This window comes from Canis lupus, chromosome 3 (genome assembly GCF_003254725.2).
Source record: "Canis lupus dingo isolate Sandy chromosome 3, ASM325472v2, whole genome shotgun sequence".
Classification (NCBI taxonomy): Eukaryota; Metazoa; Chordata; class Mammalia; order Carnivora; family Canidae; genus Canis; species Canis lupus.
In genome coordinates this window covers 87,548,483-87,568,896 of record NC_064245.1, presented here as the reverse complement: position 1 = coordinate 87,568,896, position 20,414 = coordinate 87,548,483, and the positions used below count along the sequence as shown (strand labels likewise).

At 39.9% G+C, this 20,414-nt stretch overlaps 1 protein-coding gene across 1 annotated transcript in view; it reads right to left on the bottom strand.

Moving 5' to 3' along the window:
- Positions 1-20,414, bottom strand: part of ADGRA3 (adhesion G protein-coupled receptor A3) — a 121,138-nt gene that overhangs the window by 56,717 nt on the left and 44,007 nt on the right. The window contains exons 3-7 of the mRNA XM_025437227.3: positions 19,531-19,602; positions 13,325-13,396; positions 7,645-7,716; positions 5,220-5,380; positions 2,681-2,894 (exon numbers count right to left, since the gene is read on the bottom strand). Of these exons, the coding sequence (XP_025293012.1) occupies positions 2,681-2,894; positions 5,220-5,380; positions 7,645-7,716; positions 13,325-13,396; positions 19,531-19,602 (591 nt within the window). The remainder of the gene's footprint in view (positions 1-2,680; positions 2,895-5,219; positions 5,381-7,644; positions 7,717-13,324; positions 13,397-19,530; positions 19,603-20,414) is intronic.

Sequence of the window (20,414 nt, the reverse complement as noted above, 5' to 3'; positions counted from 1 at the left end):
CTAACATACTTTGCCAACATGTTTTTAAAGAAAACCTTTAGCAATACCTTCCACGTCTAAAACCAATGATCAGAATATAATTTTCAGCAATCCTCAAGGCCGTGTGCTTGGAGATTTAAGGAGGAAGATGCTTCCTCCTCTTCCATTTCATCTCTGAGGAACAGCACAAACGCTGATTCTTACTAGCAAAGGATGGAGAACATAAGGAAACCAACAAAGAATCAACAACTGCCTCAGGTTAACCAATGCAACAACCGTTTATCTCCTTTTCCTGCAACGTCTTTATTATGCGAGGCAAATTCAGGATAGAGGACCTCAGTCTTCCTATGAAAGATTTTCATGTTGGTCGAGAGTCCCTCCCAACAAAACAATCAGGCAAGGATGCTAACCTTAGAATTAATTTTTTAGACTGCTATAAAGAACTTAAACTATGACTCACAGAAATAAATTTATAAAGTTATTCTAGTTATAGCTGCAAAATTTAAGAGTTCTAAATTAGAGAGAAAGCAGGAGCACAGGCAGGTGGGGGGGTGCAGAGGGCAAGGAGGAGAAGGAGAGAAAGAATCTTAAGCAGGCTCCACGTCCAGCATGGGGTCCAATGTGGGGCTCAATCTCATGACCCTGAGATCAAGAGTCAGACACTTAAGCAACTGAGCCACCCAGGCGTCCCAGGGTTCTATATATTTTTAAAGCTTTACTGTCATATGATATGTCAATTATCATTAATTCACGTAAGAAACTGCTTAAAGCACACACCTTAATGAGTTTTAACACATGTATATGCTTATGAAATTATCACCACACTACAAGTACAGTAATAATTAAGAGTCTTCTCAGTGGCACCTAGTAAACTGTTTCTAACAATCTTCTCCCCCTGATAAAGGAACTCTGATTCTGGTCGTCGCAGACCAGCTTCTATCAAACTACCCTCCCTGCAGTTAACAATTATTTATAAGCCCTGGACAAACTACAAAATGACAACTATCGGAACACATGGGCAGCGATCCAAAACAAGCAGAAACCAGAGAGAAGGTGACCCTAGGAAGAAGGGATAAGCACTGAGGACTAAGACCAGGAAATCGTTTCCAATGGCGTTTGCCCAAGGATAGGCCCTACTCAAACAGAAATTCAGTCTGACCTGTTGACAAATCAGAGGACCGAGGTAGAAAGGAACCTGGCTGGAAGCCCAAACTTCTGTGTATAAAACCTACCCAGATCTCTAACCGGCCCCTGCTTCCCACAGACAGGGTGACACCGAGCAGACTTCAGCTGCTGCTACATCACAGAAAGGACAGAAGTAGGAGTTTGACTTTAGCCCATCTAACTGCTTGAGGAAACAAAAACCAGCTGACTTCAAGCAAACACAAGGGAATCCAGAGTCAGGGATATGCACACTTTTCCTTTAAAGGCCAGAGAAGAATTATTTTAGGCTTTTCTGGCCAAGAAGCAACATCAAGGATATTATATAGGTACTTACATAACCATCTGAAATGTAACCAGTTACAAAGGTAAAAAATATTCTTGGCCCATAGGCTGGACTCTGACAGCTTCTCTAGAGTGAATCATTCATACTATCCAGGACAGAATCCAACATTACTAGACACATAAAAAGTGTTTTTTTTTTTTTTTTAAATAGGAAAATATAAAATATATACAAAAGCAAAGTAGTCAGTGGTGATGATCCCAAGATGACCCAGATGTTGGAAGGAGCAGGCAAAGATTTAAAAGCATCTGCTCTATGTTAGAAGACACAAAGGAAAATATGCTTTTCATTAACAAGACAGGAAATCTCAGGGGGAAAACAGAAATTATAAAATAGAATATTCTACCCCAAAAACTCTGGACATGATTCAACTCAGAGGATCTTTATTTTCCCTCTCTCTCTCTCTCCCCTCCATATGTGTGTGTGTGTGTGTGTGTGTGTGTGTATTTTTTTTTTAATGGCACTTCTGTGAATCTGCAGTGATATTACCCTAAGATGCCCTTGCACACTTGGGAAACTACAGATCTATTCTTAAACATTCAAGCTGAGTTCTAAGAAATTGGTAGGAAGGGAAAAAAGAAAGAGACACATAGAGATGAAGAGAGAGAATAAAAAAAGAAAATTCAGTATCTACAGATTAAGATTTTACCAAAATAAAATATATAGTGAGGATAATACATCTATTTTTACTCTGTTTTTTATACTCCATAAAATTCATTTGAATTAAGGATTTTGGTGATCTTACCAGTCATGGGGTTAACAGGACAGGTGTTATATTCTTTTATACTAGTGGAGCAGGGAAAGGAAGTATCTTAAAATGTAGCATTAACCAAGGGAGTAAAAGATTGCTAAAAGTGAAAATCAGAGTTTAGCAGTAGGAAATAGTTAGAAATGAAGTTTGGTATTTAAAGTCTACATTTTTCCTCCTAAAATTTTAAACAAAAAGTTTAACAGTGTTTCTCTTTTATCCTATGCTTTTTTGTTTTTTTGTTTTGTTTTGTTTTGTTTTTGGTCACAACTGGATGGAAAAGGTAGCTATTTGATTTCTGGATATGAGTAACAATCAGGAAAAGGAAAACCAAATGTTTGCATTTTTAAATGCAAGAAGATAAAATATTGACTTAAACTGTAATTAAGCGTTACAATTCTGAAATAAATATGATCCACAGAGACAATTTCTCATCTAAAAAAGTTTACCTTGCAATCAATGAGCAGTTGTGAATCATGTTCTTTTCAACAAAGATACCTTGCGATTCATCAGTTTCAACTATCCGTCCATCCTGATACCACAACACCTGCATGTCCTGATCAATATATGAAGCCATACACTGGAAGGGAAGGCTGTCTCCTTCAAACACAACTTGCCGATGAGATGGAGTCATGTAGAAAGATGGTAATTCAAGGGGTGGATCTACAGACAATAAAACAAAGACTCAGCAATAAATACAATACACTATTCACACTCCAGAACGAAAAGTTACAGAGGGGCACCTGGGCGGCTCAGTTGGTTAAGCACCTGCCTTAGGCTCAGGTCAGGATCCCAGGGTCCTGGGATAGAGCCCCGCGTCGGGCTCCCAGCTCAGTGGGGAGTCTGCTTCTCCCATTCCTTCTGCCCTTCCCCATGCCACTGGTGCTCACTTGCTCTCTCTCTCTCACTCTCAAATAAATAAAAAGCTTAAAAAAGTTATAGAAATTCTAATTAAAAAATGTTTTAATGGAGAAACAAATTTTCTTCAGTAACCAGAATTTTAATGCTACCACCGGCAAGGCTCCTACTGAGAGATAAGTGGGTCCTAGATGAAAACAAAATTAGTAAAATTAAAATGAAACCATTTCATAATCAGTTCTGACATTTAAAGTTGTTCCTCTTTGGTGGTATCTAAGCAATTACTAAAAAAACAAATTGTAAAATGATACTTAAATCTGGAGAATGGAACTGATAATAAGTAAATACTGGTATATATACAATTTTAGAATACATTCAGGAAACAATATTACCCTTTGATTAAACCACTGGTTTCTGCCTATGTAAGTAATACATACTCATTGAGAAAATCCAGAACACTTACAGATGGGGAAAGAAAAATCATTTAAGATCCAATATATTACCATCACTGTTAAAAAGCTGATTTACTTCCTTTCAGTAATACAAATAAAAGGGAAGAATCATAAATATTTATGCAAAAATACACACAAATGCCATGGGCTCACAAAAAAAAAATAATATTTAGCCCATCGTCTACTGCTCATAGCAGTAATCTATCCTAAAGAATAACAGCACATATGGAAACATACACACAAGGAAATTAATCCTTGTAATTATTTATGGAGAAATTATTTAACAACCTATAGAGACATGATAACCACATCTGTATCATGGATTGGCATGCATCTATTTCATACAATGAGAAAATGAGTTTATAATATGTCAGGTTTTAAAAAGTTACAAAATATCATTAGAATATGATAACATTTGGGTCAAAACACAGGAAAAAGATGAAGAAAATATACTAAGTTATCTCAGACAACTACCTTTGAGTGATAAGAATGTAGCATGGGCTGCATGGGCAAAGCATGGGCTTTGTCTGGTTTACTTCTTTCTTTTCATTTCTTTTCTCTTCCAACCTTACTGAGGTATAATTGACAAATAAAATTGTAAGATACTGGGACGCCTGGGTGGCTCAGTGGTTGAGCATCTGCCTTCGGCTCAGGTCGTGATCCCAGGGTCCTGGGATCGAGTCCTGCATTGAGCTCCCTGCATGGAGCCTGCTTCTCCCTTTGCCTATGTCTCTGCCTCTCTCTCTGTGCCTCTCATGAATAAATAAAACTTTTTAAAATAAAAAAATTGTAAGATATTTTATTCTCTCCTCCCCCATTCAAAATCATAAGTTATTTCAAGTATACATCGTGATGATTTGATGTATGTATATGCTGTTTCTTTTCACAAATCTTAATTTTCATCCAATTCATCTCACCTTACTTATGAAAACTATAACAATAATGATAATAAAGAGAAAACATAAACAAGTATAGAACTGCTTATTTCCAGTTATAAAGACTAAACTGAAATTTCCTTTGATCATTTTAATGACTATTTTTGGTTCATGTGGCTTTTTTTTCATTTCATAAGCATATTTTATTTCCCTCTAATCTTCGGGTACTATTCAAAATTATGATTTTCAATAGCTGCATATTGAAAATAGTGTCACAAGTCATTCAATCAATCTCTCATTTTTGAGAACTGAAGATATGCCTATACTTCAAAATTAACATACAATGCTGATCATTTCCTAAGAATTAAACTCTCATGTAGAATTACTAGACCAAACTATCAACTTTGTAAGAACACTGAAACGTACTGCTAAACTCTATTTCAAAAAGGCTCTAGTAATTCACACTCCTACCAACAAATAATGATTGCATTCTCAGATTTTTTTTTTTTTTTACTATCAACAAATTCCTGGTTTGCCAACTGATAGAAAATCTGAAGATCTACGCTAGTCTTTGAAATTGTTTTTTGTAAAGAAAGCTGTTCAGAACCCAAGAACCTTAAAAACCAATCCAAAAAAAACGTTTTATCCAAGCTGACTTAACTGTTCGCATAAACTAAGTATATATTATCAGACCCATGAAGGTTAATGGTTGTAATCAATTCTAGCACAGATAAGGAGAATTTTACAGATTGTCAAGCAAAACATCATAGCAAGTCAAATATGGCAAACACTTTCTCCCTTACCACATGTCAACAACTCCTGCTTCACGCCTGTGACTGGCTGGGCCTGAAGAGACTTGGGATAAACACACCGCGTGTCCCGTACTGTGATGTTTCTCTCCTTCACCCAGCGATGCATCCACAATATGTTACAATCACACAAAAGATATTCAGTCTGAAATTCTCTGTAGCATACAAAACACAAATTAGTGAGTATGGTGAATAAAATTAAGCAGCATGTTTGCTTAACATTGGCTTCTGCCTTGGGTGACAGGCACAGCACTCTCTACCCTCAGCCACCCGTGGCACGCACCACCAACCGGTTCCGTTCTCCTTTCCAGGGAGAGGCCAGGCCGAATGGCTGACCCCAGCACTCCTCCCTGCTGGTCCAAGGACACACTGCTTTAGATCAAAGGCGGTGTGCAAACAAAATCTACACATCATCCCTCTTCTATGCAGCAAGCTCCTTAATCCCAGGGTCTGCAATACCAAATCTCCGTATCTTTTGTGTCTACCAAATTTCTACCCACCTGTCATAAAGCATGGTGACACTAACACTGGACCTTGAAGACTTCCCCAACTGTCCCAACATCATCGCCGTGTTCTTGCCTTGTTGAATGCTTGCAAACTATTAATTTTGGCAACATAAAGGAATACATGACCATTTGCCACGGTTGTATTCTGACTGCAGTCAAAGTTTATCAAGAGTGGAGGCTATTTCTGACACTTCTCTGCTTACACCAAGTGATACCAAGATATATACAGAGTGAAGGGGTACAGACTCAACCAACTGAAAATATAAGGATACCTCATACTTGATATGAAAGTAAACACAGAATTATTTTTATATGAGGCAAGAAGTTTTATAATTTGGCACCTGGGTATAAGAAACAAAGAGAGGATAATATAGAAAGCTTGGATAAAAGCACAATAACATGTTGAACACTTGGTTTTACAAAGCACTATTTATGTGCCACATAGTGTGCTAAGTCCAGCTAATAGCAATAAATACAGATACTTTCCCCTGTCAACCTGGAGGACATTATATAATAGGGGAACAAAACATAAGCATGACTAATATAGAATGTAACATGTTCTACTACAAATAAATCAAAGTGCAAAGAGCAAATATAACATGTGCTCCTAACACAGATCATGTACCAGTCCAGGCTTCATCTGATTACTTCTGGCAAGGGGAAAAAAAAAAAAAAAAAAGAAGGTGGGAGTTGGGATGAGATACACAAAGACAAAGTGAATTTAAAAAACAATACTGATGACTGGACTGGATTTCTAACTCCTAAGCACCACCTTCTGGTTGATTTCCAGCACTACTGGGTAAAAAAAAAAAAAAAAAAAAACAGAAAAAAAAATCTGGATAAAAATACTTTCTACATTCTTGCTACCCAGGGTCTCAAAAGTCAGATTATATTTTGCAGTCATTTTTATTTTCTTAAGTTCACAGAAATGGCTGGCTTGAGCCCACTAAATATGCCAAAAAGAGATATTTTCACTAAAAAACAGTAACAGCAACAAAAAGACCAGAGTTCCATCTAACATGTCTGCCATGATGGTGAGGAGCCAGATGACCACCCAAGTATTAGCTACATCCCAATGAAAATTGCTAAGCGGTCATTCTAGAAAATTCAAGGAGAAGAGCAGAGAAGGGGAGGGGAGAGGAAGGGATGGTAAGAAAATCAGCAAACACCAAACAGCATCTGCTTTAGAAGATGACATTTTTCCTTGGAAAAACAGTCAACCCCATAAATTATACACAATAAAAATTTTGAAAAGCATTATATTTAACTGTATTTTCAATAGAAATTAGTATAACTTACAGGTTGAATACATTATGTTTAGCTGGAAATACCACGACTGTCAAAAGGAACCCCCCTACTATCTCAGTTAACAAAACGATTCTGGGAGAAGAAAGAAAGTCCGCCAATTCTAAAGCTACAAAGAACTGCATCCATACGATCTTGCACTGATTTCATAAAGCAACCATTCTACGTAAACATTCTTGGCAATGTCAATGATAAGCTGTGAATTCAGTTTAGGGGAAGGGTAACAGGACAAAGGTAAATCCCAGAAGTATGAAATATTCTTAACTATAGACTCTATAGGGTCAGATATTTTATACTTTGAGGATTCAAGTAGTCAAACAGTAAAATATTTTCTAACTTGAAACTAAAATGAAAAAGGAAGAATCACCAATTTATTTACTCTAAATATAGAGAGATATGGTATTTTACTGGAGAAAATGGTTGTCTCAGTGTGAAACACTTTATTCAGGTTTACAGTATGTTTTTCAATGAGAATGCATGCACTCAAGTGAGAGTTTTTGCAAATCACCAGACTTTCCCCATGAAGTCTCTTAAATCATTTAATAACTGTTTTTAATTTTTAAAAACCAAGACAGTTACCAAAACCAGAAAAAAAAATTCTTACTTACAAAGACCGTAATGAGCCAAGATAATCAAAAGTTCCTTGAGATAATGAAGAAAACAAATTCCCTGAAAGGTTTCTAGAAAAAAAAAAAAAAAGAAAGGAAATGATTTCATTTAAAAAATACTAACAATTATATGTCATTTTATACAATTTCCTAAAGTGTCCTATAATGTTATGAAGAGTTCATAAAAGTTGTTTTAAATCTAATTAAAAGGGAATATTTTATCCAAGGGATGAAGAAATTTGTTCTCAATGTATAAAAAGTATAAAATTATTTTAAAGCTAGTACTATCTGATAAGGATTTTCTACCAAATACCAGGTGGATGAACCCGAAAGCTACCTTATTAAGTTGGAACTTCAGGCCACGCTCTCGTTACAAGTAATGATTAATCTTCATGTGTTAACTTAGCATCATTTAAGAAGGCAGAAATTTGAAAACAAGAAACAGGCAAGGATAACCTGAATGATCAGCAGCAGCAACCCACAGGAACTGAATAAAATATGTCAACAGAGCACAACAAGCCCAGGGTTTAAAACTGATGTAATTCAATGTTGGACTTGGGCAAATTACTTAACCTATCTGATTGTTTCCTTTTATCAGATGACTTTAGGAAATATCTAAACCCTTGCAGAGTTTTCTATGAATCAAACCCAGAATGCCCCATGCTACAATTCGAGTGGTGTGTTACACCCATAATGATTCCACATTTGACCACAAGCTCCAGGAGCAGAGGGACTTGGGGGTCTTATCTACTGGGGTGCCCCTGACAGCTGGTGGCAGCTGGGGTACACAGTAGGTGCTCAGTAGTGGCGGCTGACTATTCAGGATGTACACTCCATCTTCTGGAAGCTTCTAATATTAAAACAGGACTGAGGGCTCTGAGAAAATGACAGGATGGTCTAACCACCACAGGCTCGGTTCTGTGCCTGTTGCAGGATCAAGGATAGATACGATTTAAACCCAGAATTCTCAAGGAAGAGGTCTTGAGACCTGGGAAGAGGCCTGCCTCTCCTCTGGAGGCTTAGTGAATCCCTCCCGTGTGGTAGAAAGGGACAATCAGATAGAGGAACTCCCGAGTGGGGACAGAGTTGATCTGGGAAAGGTCAGCTATTCCTGTGAATTCTGCAACAGTGTATTCCCCGATGGGAAACCTAATGTGACACAAATGCCAATCCCTCACAAATTAACATGCAATGAAATTCAGTAAAAACAACCCTGGATTGGCTTTTAAATATAGCGTACAAATTTTTGATAGGAAAAGCTGGATAAAAGGACTCTGATCTTCATAGGAGAACTGCCTAGGAACTTAAGTAAACAAAGGATATCTGTCAATTAAAAGAACAGTAAAAGAGATGCCCTTCTCTGATCCTTAACTATCAGTGGGGATAGTGAATGTAGATTTTGAAGAGGTTATTGCTGATGGAAGCGTGACTCACCCTTGTATTTTTAAAAAGTAACCTAGATGCAATTAAAACAACGGTACTTTCATGAAGCTATCCTATGTGGAATTATAGGATTACTCGGATCTGTTTTAAACAATATAAGCAGGGGGACGCCTGGGTGGCTCAGGAGTTGAGTGTCGCCTTCAACTCAGGTCGTGATCCCAGGTCCTGGGATTGAGATCCATATGGGGCTCCCCACAGGGAGCCTGCTTCTCCCTCTGCCTGTGTTTCTCATTAAAAATAAAATCTTAAAAAAAAAAAAAAAAAAAAAAAAAAAAAATCTTAAAAAAATAAATAAAATAAGCAGGAAGACAAAAATATTGGAGATAGAATTAAAACAAGGTTGGCTATGAAGTTCCTAAAGTGCTGAAACTGGGGAATGGGCACATGAAGATTCCTTATACGACTGTCTCTAATTTTTTTTTTTTCACAAGTTTGAAAGATTCCATAACAGTAAGTTGTAAATGAAACTCTTATCATACAAATATAGGATTTAAGGATAAACAAAATAATGGCATCTTACAGGGATCATTAGATTCTAATTATTATGTTATTTTATTTTAATTATTAGATATAATTAGCTATTTCCTTATAAAACCACAGAGGAAGGAATTACACTGGAGACGTGCCATCATCCCAGTAAATCCCCACATAAACCAATTTTTCCTCCAGTGTTGGAACAGACTGGCTGAACACCAAACAGAGTAACTGGTTTTGGTTTGGGGACCATAAAAAGTTACACACATTTTAAAATACTAGAATCACACTGCAGCTCTGAGATAATACACAAAGCAAAAGGGAACAGAGGATGGCAAGTGCACAGCAAAGTCACTGCTCCCAAGTCCTATCAGCTCACTGAATGGAACAGCAGATCAGTTATCCAGCCATCCCCACTCTACCGTTTTACGCTGTTCTCTTCATACCTTAATTTTGCTTTATTTACTTACTTTTTGCTAAACAGATACATTTGAATTCTTGTAAATTTTTTTAAAGATTTTATTTATTTATTAGAGAGAGAGAGAGATAGAGAGAGAGAGAGACAGAGACACAGGCAGAGGGAGAAGCAGGCTCCATGCAGGGAGCCCGATGTGGGACTCGATCCCAGGTCTCCAGGATCACGCCCCGGGCTGAAGGCGGTGCTAAACCGCTGAGCGACCGGGGCTGCCCTAATTCCTATACATGTAATTTAAACATGTAGGACGCATCACCTATGACCATACAGGGAAGTTTACCAGGGCCAATCTGCTAAAGGACGGGAATATGCAATCAAATAGAATCTCCCTCAACAGAAGAATAAAGAACTAAATTATAATCAGCTCTGTACTCGGAATCTTCCGTATTAACAAACATGAACTGCATCAACAGGTACTCTCTTGCAAAGATATTAATGATATGCTGGCAATTTTTTAAGTGAATTGCTGAGTACAGCACACATGTACAGCCCTGTATGTATGCCTGTACCTTTGTGGGGGCAACACAACAAATACACCTGAAAGACACTGAAAATAATACACCAGATAGTACAGGCTTAGCTCACAGTGGGATATCTGAAGGGATGGAAGGGGGGTTAACTTTTCCTTCAAATCTCTATGTGGTTTTATGACTTAATGACATCAGTAATTGTTCAATTGTATAAAGGAAGTTCTTATAAATATCACTCACTATATTTTTTTTAACTTTATAAGAGAGAGAGTGAGAGAAAGAGTGCATGAGAGAGCGCACAAGCGGGGGGGGGGGGGGGGGGGGGGGGCAAGGGGAGAGGAAGAAGAGGGAGGAGCTCCATCCCAGGACCCCAGGGTCATGACCTGAGCCAGAGGCAGATGCTTAACCCACTGAGCCACCAGAGGCCCCTACTCACCAATTATTTCTGCTAGAAGAATACTAAAGGTATAATTCTTGGAAAAATAATACAAGATTTAAATTGATCAGAATTCATTAAAAATGGGGGGAAAAAAGAAAGCTTTTGATCTGTTGATCTCCTGACAACTTCTCTGCAAATTCACTTCTTCGGCGAGGGCAGAGAGCACAAAAGTTCACTTTCAGCTCCTCATCTTTGGTTCACCAGTTACTTCCACGGGTGAGAGAGAGATGGGGTGGGAATCTCCGGGAGGATGTCTTCACTTCTCCAACACAGTTCTCCATCAACAAAGGCAGAGATCCATGTACAGGAATAATCAACTAAACCTCCCACATCCATGTCTACTGAAGCCTCAGCCATATTTAAAGTTATTTTTGAATTCTTAACCTAAACCTCCAAAGCCACAACTGGTTTCAAAATGATGAGAAGCACGGATGATGAGAAGGCCACTGTCTGCCTGCCAAGGTCTCTTCCAGGCCCTGGGGGCCTCTACTCCCGCCTCCTTGGCTAAGAGGCCCCGCCAGTCCTAAATCCTAGGCAACCCAGAGAATCCAGCTGAAGCAGCAGTAAAGGAAATATCTATAAAGAGTGATTCACTCTGGATTCCCTCCTTCTATATGCCTGTTCAGCTTCTGAGGTAAGAGGCAAAAAAAAAAAAAAAAGGTAAGGAAATTGTAACTGACCCTAAAAGTAAAGACTATCCCTTCCAGCTCTTCCCTAAAGAATATTTGCTGATGGGTCAAGAATCCCTGGGCCACGTTATAAATGCATCTGGAACTAAAGTCGACAAAACAGTAAACTGCAGACAGCTTTCATAACTTGAGTCACAGCTATCCAAAAATATAACAGTTTTCCTTCATAAATGCCCCATTTTGCCAATTCTTATGCAGTCCTCAAAACCAAAAATACAAAACTCTCAAGAAGAGTTAACAAAAGCACTGAAATAAAATTGCTGCAGTCTAGCCACAAAAAAATAAAAATGCAATTGGTTTAATAAATCTCAAGTTATGAGCAAAGCTGTACACCAAATCAATCTTGTATTTAAACACAGAAGTTTGGCCATATATCTCTCTCCTCCCAACTCAAAGGGCTCACTGAAAAATACTACAAGTCCACTAAGAACCAGGAGTACTCTGTGGTATTCTAACAAGTGATCCGAAGTCCCCTCCCCTACTGCAGACATGAAATAATCTCACAATTGAAGTCTCTAAGAGCTTTTTCAAAGTCAACATGAATGAAGTTACAGAAACATTTCTGAAAAGCCAGAGAGAGAAAGAACCAGGCAGAGACAATCCGCATTACTACACTCTCTACCCTAAATCCCAAATTTCATCTTACACCCTATTCCCAGACAACTCTTCTCTAAAACAGGATTTTATGCCACTTCCCAGCATAAATGCCCTTCAGGGGCTTCGTGTCGTTAAATCAGTTTGAAGCCTCATATAAAGTTCTATCATAGATAATCAGCCTGATTTCTAGTTACTCCCAACAGAGCCTCTTCATTTTAAAAAGAAAATAAAAATGTATTCAATGGCTTATACAATGTTCTCCTGTATTTATAACATATGTAAATTATAAGAGAGAGATACAGATAGATCAAATTTTAATTAATCTTTATAACATGGTGGGGGGAGGGGAATCCCTGGATGGCTCAGCGGTTAAGCATCTGCCTTTGGCCCAAGGTGTGATCCTGGAGACCCGGGATCGAGTCCCACATCGGGCTCCCTGTGTGGAGTCTGCTTCTCCCTCTGCCTGTGTCTCTGCCTCTCTTTGTGTGTCTCTCATGAATAAATAAATAAAATCCTAAAAAAAATCTTTATAATAACTTTGAGGTACTCTTTACCTACTTTAACAGATGGGAAAAAAACAAACAAACAAACAAACAAAAAAAAACAGAAAAGCTCAGAAAAGTGAGTTCACCCTAAATCACAAAGTCAAAGGCATGATTCAAATGGTCATTGTACTCTTCACACCAACGGCTTTCCCCTTGACGCTGGCGTTGTTCTTCCTTCCACCTTCTTGCATCATTTGCTCTGCTTCTTCTTCCTTCTAACTAACCAAATCTCGGCCATCTCTGGACCATCGGGTCAAGTTTTACCTCTTTCTGGACCTTTATCCAGACTAGCAATGCTTCCGACCATCTCTCTCAACAGGACCATGTGCTCTGAGGCATCTACCACCTTGGGCGGCTGTGCGTGCACACGTACGTACGTGATGCTCTGCTGGCACTACGCCCCAGGACTGAATTTCCAGCTCCTCGTCTCCTCCTCCTGTAATCCTGACAGCTGCTACTTTACTAGCATGTCATAGGTGCCTCTAAATACCTGGGTACTAGCTCACACGCTTTCTTGCATCTTAAATGGAAGAGAAAGGTGTACTTACAGCCTGACCAGGTTGGTGAGTCCTCGGAATATGTCTGCATTCAGACATCCTATTCGATTGTTTGTCAGATCCCTGAGGAGAAAGGGGAAAGGAACGTCTTCAGTTAGTTCTCCTGGTTGAGGAACGTTTCATACATTCCGTATTCAAGGATATTCAAGAACAGCACCCAGGTGTCACACGAGACCTTTCTCTTCAGCATCGCCGAGAAGTTGACTTGCCTCAGGTGAGTTAAGAGGAGCCGTGAGAGGAAAAGCGATCCTTGCTTTCACCTCTCCTGGCGCGCACGGACTGCACGCTGTCTAGTTAGAGGGCCCTCCACAGTCCACGCATTGACTCCTGTGAAATGAGTCCTGATACAACTGGAGTGGTAAAAATGAGACCCGATCTATCTGACTGTGACACAATCCCTCAGATGACCTACGCCGTTCTTCATGCTGGGGAAGGTAGGGACACAGCCCGGTCCCAGTGAACACCTGACAGACAACTGATGAAGGGGCAAATTACCAAAATGCCGGAACTTTTATTTCCTCAAGAATACCTGAAACTTCACGCTCTCTGACGTCATTCTTTAAATAGTCACAAGTTTTGACTATAATGAGAAAACTGAGTTTGCTTTTACCTCACAGATCACCTAATCTCCAAGTCAAATGACTTCAGCATTATCTAGGTAACGGCCTAGTTATTTTTTTTCCCATTTGGTAACGGCCTAGTTGTTGTTTTTTTTTTACCATCACTCTTAACTTCTGTTTCATTTTAAAGATGGATTCCTGTATTTCAGAGAGCGAGAGAAAGAGAGGGAGAGAGAGCGGGGAGGAGGGGGACGGGGAGAGAGAGAATCCCAAGCCAACTAACTCCCTGCTGAGCGTGGAGCATGAGGAGGGGCTCGATCCCATGACCCTGAGATCATGACCTGAGCCAAAATCAAGAGTCTGGACACCTAACGGAATGAGTCACCCAGGCACCTCACTCTTTTTTTTTTTTTTTTTTAAGATTCTATTTATTTGAGAGAGAGATCACAAGGCGAGGGAAGGGTAGAGGGAGAGGGGGAGAAGCAGACTTCCCACTGAAGGTGGAGCCCCACATGGGGCTCAATCCCAGGACCCTGCAATCATGATCTGAGCCGAAGTCAGATGCTTAACCAACAGAGCTACCCAGGCGCCCCATCCCACTCTTAACTTCTTATAGTTCCTATCAAATCTTACTTTCTAAATATTATTTTTTCTCCTCAATCCGTGAAACTTTTTACCTACATGTTTAGTAGATACTGTGTCCTTTCTGCACTATTTTTCTCCACACCACAGTGAACACAATTTTATATTTTAATCAGGAGATTATAGTTCAAATGGGTGATGATAAATGACAATTTCTGTAATCTTCAAGTAAGACAGCATGGTGTTCAGCACTTTTGTCCATCACTCAACTTATTAAACTGTATGCAAGAAAACCCTCAAATGACGAATCTTAATTTTTATCAGTTCCTACTGAGGAATCACCCCTTAGAATTACAAGATTCTAAACCAAACTTCCAGTGATATTTTTATCATCTTCTCTTCAATGTCCATATTATTAAGTGGAAAAGCAGCTATTCTTTGAGTCACGCTCTGACCTACTCTCTACAGAAGTAAATTTGCATGACCCATTTCTGAACTAAAACTCTTGGATTCTAAGTTGTAGAACTTGGTAACAGCAGAAACTGTGTATCAGCCAGATTAGAAATCAGAAATGATAAGGATACGGTATCTGAATCAGTTACCTACACTATAGTTTCTCCCCTAGATATTCCAAAACCAGCTTAGGTAATCCCGAGCTCCCTAATATCACAGCTCTGTCTTTCCTATCTTATGACAACTTTTGATTTAAAACAAAACAAAAAAAAATCTTAACCAAAACAAAACTTTCTCTGTGTCTCCTGTGCTCTAGCTCCTGTTCCTCAGGATATTAAAGTGAAGTATTTAATCCTGTGGGAGTTGTTTTTTTTGTTTTTTTGTTTTTAATCCCAGCTGATTTTTCTTTTATTTCTGGGTTTTACTGTTTAAGAAAATTAGGCATCATTTTGTGAATTGCTGCTTAAGCATTTCTGGGCTCTATTCATTATCTTGTCTCACTTCTGAGCTTTCACTGGTGTAATTACCACTGATTCTTTGGGAAACAATTTCATTATAGCTATACCTATTTAAAGTGGTATTTAGGTATTGATAATGGGTTTTCACTGAGATTGAGAATCAGCTTGAATTTGTTGATAAAGCAAAAGAGAAACTGAATGGGTCTAGGTGTTACCTACTTTGGGTAGTTTATCCTTCAGAAAGCCACTTAAATCTTCCTGATTCAAATTATCTATAAAATAAAGGCAAAGGCATGGTACACTTACAAAAACGCTTTATGTGTGGCTGTCGAGTGAGAGACACAATTGAAATGAGTGATGGAGAACCTCCTACGAAAAAGCGCCTATATCCATAAGCAACCAGCAAACATTACTACTGCAGAGTATCTTCGTATCTCATTGAGTTTACATATAGGACTCTCAGCTTGCAAGTTGTACACCGTAAGTTCCATTACGAGTCAGCTGTTTGAAATTAAGGATGTATTTTCTAGTGGGGAGAATATTATAAATGGCAATTACCTTCCTAGGCAAGAACACAAGAGACTACTTCATGTGAAATGCAATGAAAAAAATGCTCAGGCAATGCCTGGGATGATACCAGTAATTAAATGCTACTGAACAGGAAATTTATTTATTTATTTTGGATGGAAGTACTTGAGAAATTATTTACTGAAGGAGAAAGAACCGGATAGAGAAGCTAAGATAGTCTGTATTATCCTTACAACATCCTGATGAAACTGCTTTTTGTGAACAGTCAAGTTCTCTTCGACCTGTATCTCAACATGAAGGTATTATTAGCATTTATCTTCCTGACCAGGGCTTTCCACCCCCAAAATGCTGGGAATAAAGTGGAGCCAATCGCAAAGAGGGAGACTAAATTGTCTGTCTCATCTGGCAATATGATGTCACAGGCCTCACACGGGGCGGGGGGGGGAAGAAGCTGGAGGGAAAGATATTCTAGAAGTTCCCAAACTTTAGCATCAGAATTGCCAGGAGGGACAAATCAAACATAGAAGGTTCAGCCTCAGCCCCAGTTTCTGATAGGGTGGGTCTCCCACCAGCACTCCAGCTTCGACTTGAATATTCCTATTCCTCCACCTGCACTCACAGTGACCCCTCCACCTGCACTCACAACGACCCCTCCAATCACAGTGACCATGTGCACCTCCAAGAAGCACCAAGAAAGTGACTCACCGTTGGAAACCAAGCCTATGAAGTGCTGCTCCTCCTCTCACCTACAGCTGTTTAGAGGTGCACGCAGCCCGCACCCTCGCCTGGGTCAGAAGGCTGAGTCCCAGCAGCTCTCAGCAGCTATGTCTAGCTGACCTCCACCAGTGGATTCCAAGTCCACACCCAGGCTCCTGGTTGGTGCATATGATTCCACTAGATTGCCAACCCCTCGAGGGGCTGAGTGACCCCCAGATCTCTGGAGCCGGGCGCACTGTCGGGTACCCGAAGTAGACTCAATTTTTATGCAACAGAACCGACGCTGATCTCTCTCATCACCTGATTCCACCGCTGTCCCTACTTACTACACTGGGCTCCAAACCTAACTGTACCCCGGAGCCGAACTCTGGCGCCCACGTGATGCTCGCTCCTCTCCGATACTTGCCTGCTCGATCCAGAACCCCAGTCTCTCTTAACACCACTGACCTGCTCCCGATGGGCCCGTTTTCCTGACTTGCCTCGTGAAAGAGCCCTAACTGGAAAATAGTGGAGAGCAGAGGGCACGGGGAAGAGAAGGGATCAAGGGCAAGACCTCCTCTGGACATCCCTGGGCGTTCTGAGCACAAAGAAGTCTGATAAAGACAATGAGCCACCATCCGGTCCCCACAACAACCACCACAGTGAGAACACTCCATCCCTACAGAGTCGGGATGAAATTTCAAACAATTGTACCCAAAGAAGAGAGAATCGTTTAGCTCCTACTATGCCTCATCTTCCAGGATTCTGAACACTAATACTGAGGGACTGAGAGGAGAGCTTCAGAGCATACCTTTTATTTATTTATTTATTATTTATTTATTTTTTTTTATTTTTATTTTTATTTTTTTTAAAGATTTTACTTATTTACTTACTTGAGAGACAGAGACAGAGATAGGGAGACAGCACACAAGTGGAGAGGAGAGGGAGAAGCAGGCTCCCCGTTGATTAGGGAGCTTGACATGGGGCTCGATCCCAGGACCTGAGTTAAAGGCAAACATTAAACCGACTGAGCTGCCCAGGTACCCCAGAGGATACCTTTTAGATGAAAGAAGAATTTATTTGCAAAAGTAATTCTTAAAAAAATCTGTGAAAACAGCTTGGCCAATTCTTACAGCTGGATCTGGCTGTAAAAAGAAAAGAGTTTTGAATGAGACAATAAGGGATACATACAAAACGTCAAAAGCACTAGGAGGGAAGGTTCCTGTCAGCATTTAAGTAGGTCCTGGCAGGATTCAGCTCAGAGCAAACAGCCAATTTTATTATCAAATAATATGGGAAACGAAGACATTAAAAAAAAAATAATACCCAGGCACCCTCAATATAGTATAAACATCAGATAACAAGAGAGCATGAGAGGGGCACCTGGCTGGCTCAGTCAGTAGAGCATGTGACTCCTGATCTCAGGGTTGTGAGTTCAAGGCCCGTGTTGGGTATAGAGATTGCTTAAAAATAAAAATCTTAAAAAAATAAGTGAGCAGAACAGAACCAAAAAAGGGGGTTGCGGGGGAGACAAGGACAGAGGAAAGGATGATTGTTAAGAAGAATGAAAGCATCGTGTCATCCCCAACATCCTTTGTCCCCAGATCTCTGCACTTATGTGGTTTCTCCTTCCTGCCAACAGAAACATTCTGAACCACGGCCCTGCTGGCTCCACACTGTCTAAGATTCAAAGATCTTTGACACGGCAGGTCCTCTTAGGCCTACAAGTCTAATGTCTCCATGACCAGCCTAACCTCCGAAACCCATTGCCCCACTTTGTACTTTATGCTCTGGCACCACACCTAGGAACACCTGCTTTCTTATTCTTCGGCATGTACTATTCATGCTTCAGGAGCAAGGTCGAACCTGCAGGTCTGCTCCCAAGACAGGGCATTCCCCTCCCAGGTGGCCCCTCCTTTCCTTGGCAGGTTATTACTATTACCTTATCTGTGACAGCTCACATGTGCATGTGTTAGGGGGTATTTTCATTATCTAGTTGCCCCCAAGAGCCTGTGAGCGCTTCCCAAGAAGTCAGACCATGGTAAGCAGCCAGCCCTTAATAATAATAAATGTCTTATGAAGGAATAAGGGATTGTGGGACAGTGCACAGGGCTTGTGTGTAGGGTTACCTCTCAAATGTGAGCATGCTCACAAGGGAGGTGCAAAAACAGCATAGAAAGGAGGGAAGGGGAGTTGTTTTGCCTCAGAAGTAATAAAAATTGCTCTGTAAGTTTTGAAATAATAATATAGATAAAATATACATGCAAATAGCAAGACTTTAAATCACTGACAAAAAGGGGCCTCAACTGACATGCATATACAATAGAGTTCGAAAGAATTCATAACTTAAAAATCCTCTATATATCACGTTATGATCACTGACAAAGCTAATACAGCAATCCTTTTATTAGCATGAGAAGGACACAACCATCTAAGATCAAACAAATCAAATTATCGCACAAACTAACCACTTTCTATGCTACTTCTATTACTTTTTTTTTTTTTTTAATCGCTGACCTGGCCAATAAACTGAAACTTGTTAACCTCCTCCCCCTTTTTTTTTTTTTTAAATCACGTTAAAGCTTGAAGTAGGTTAACAGTTCTTTACAAAGGAACAGTTCAGGGGAGGCTGGGGTGGTTCAGTCGGTCAAGCATCTGATTACTGATTTTGGCTCAGATCATGAGACTCTTGATTTCAGCTCAGGTCATGATATCAAGGTCAAGGGTTCAAGTCCTGCATCATGAGTTGTGTGCAGTCTGCTTGCCCCTCTCCCTCTGCTCCTGCCCCTGCTCGTGCATGCCCTCTCTTACACACACACACTATCTAGCTGTAAAATAAATAAATAAAATAAAATAAAATAAAATAAATAAAAAAGGAAAGAACAGTTCAAATTTATAAGCAAGAGATTCAAATACTTACAATCGTTTTAGCGATGACAGTCCCCAAAAGGCACCTGGGTCTATACTACTAATGAGATTATTTCGGAGGTCCCTGTTAAAAACAGAATAAAAGTTACTCATTTATCAGCACTATGGTAAATATTTAGGCAAACCACACTTACCTGCTATACAGAAAAGAACACTAATGGAAGGAAATTAATGCCAAAAAAGGTTAACCCCAGTTGTAAGTGGCAGAGCCAGAATTCAAATTCAAGAAATCTGGTTCCAAAGCCACTGGTTTTGGTCAATATGATAAGGGCATATGTCAAAAAAGATATGTATGTCCCTATACTATTCAAATTCAGTTATGGCTCAATCCTATACATTATTTCTACAATTTCCTCTTTAGTATGCTACACTTGAGCCATCAAAATAAATCAGAGATTATATATGTGAATGTAATTAAAGTGAATTTTTAAAAACCATCCTCAAAAATATACACTCTAAAATTCATGTCATTTAGCTTTTCATGTTTTTCCCTCCCTGAGCTTCTATGGTTAGGATTCCTATAAAAAGTGCGATGATTTATAACATATCTCTCAAGGCAAAAATCCACCAGCCCCCAGGGCTATGGCATCTGATGACAGGCTCAATTTACTCTCTGCAGCATGCAGCCCTGTCACCAGGGGCCAGAGGTGAGCGCCACAGCCACATCCCTCCACCAGTGAGGATCCGGGCCACCTGCTAAGGTTCTTCAACGGGGACCTGGGCCCAGCTGGGGACTCAAGTGGCCGCATACAGATGTTCACACAGTCCTCAAAGACGGCAGACAGTCAACTACAGGAGCACTGAGAAGCAGAAGAGTGGCCCACAGTCCCTGGTCACAGTCCTGCTGGGGGCTGGTCCATACTTCAGCGTCAGACC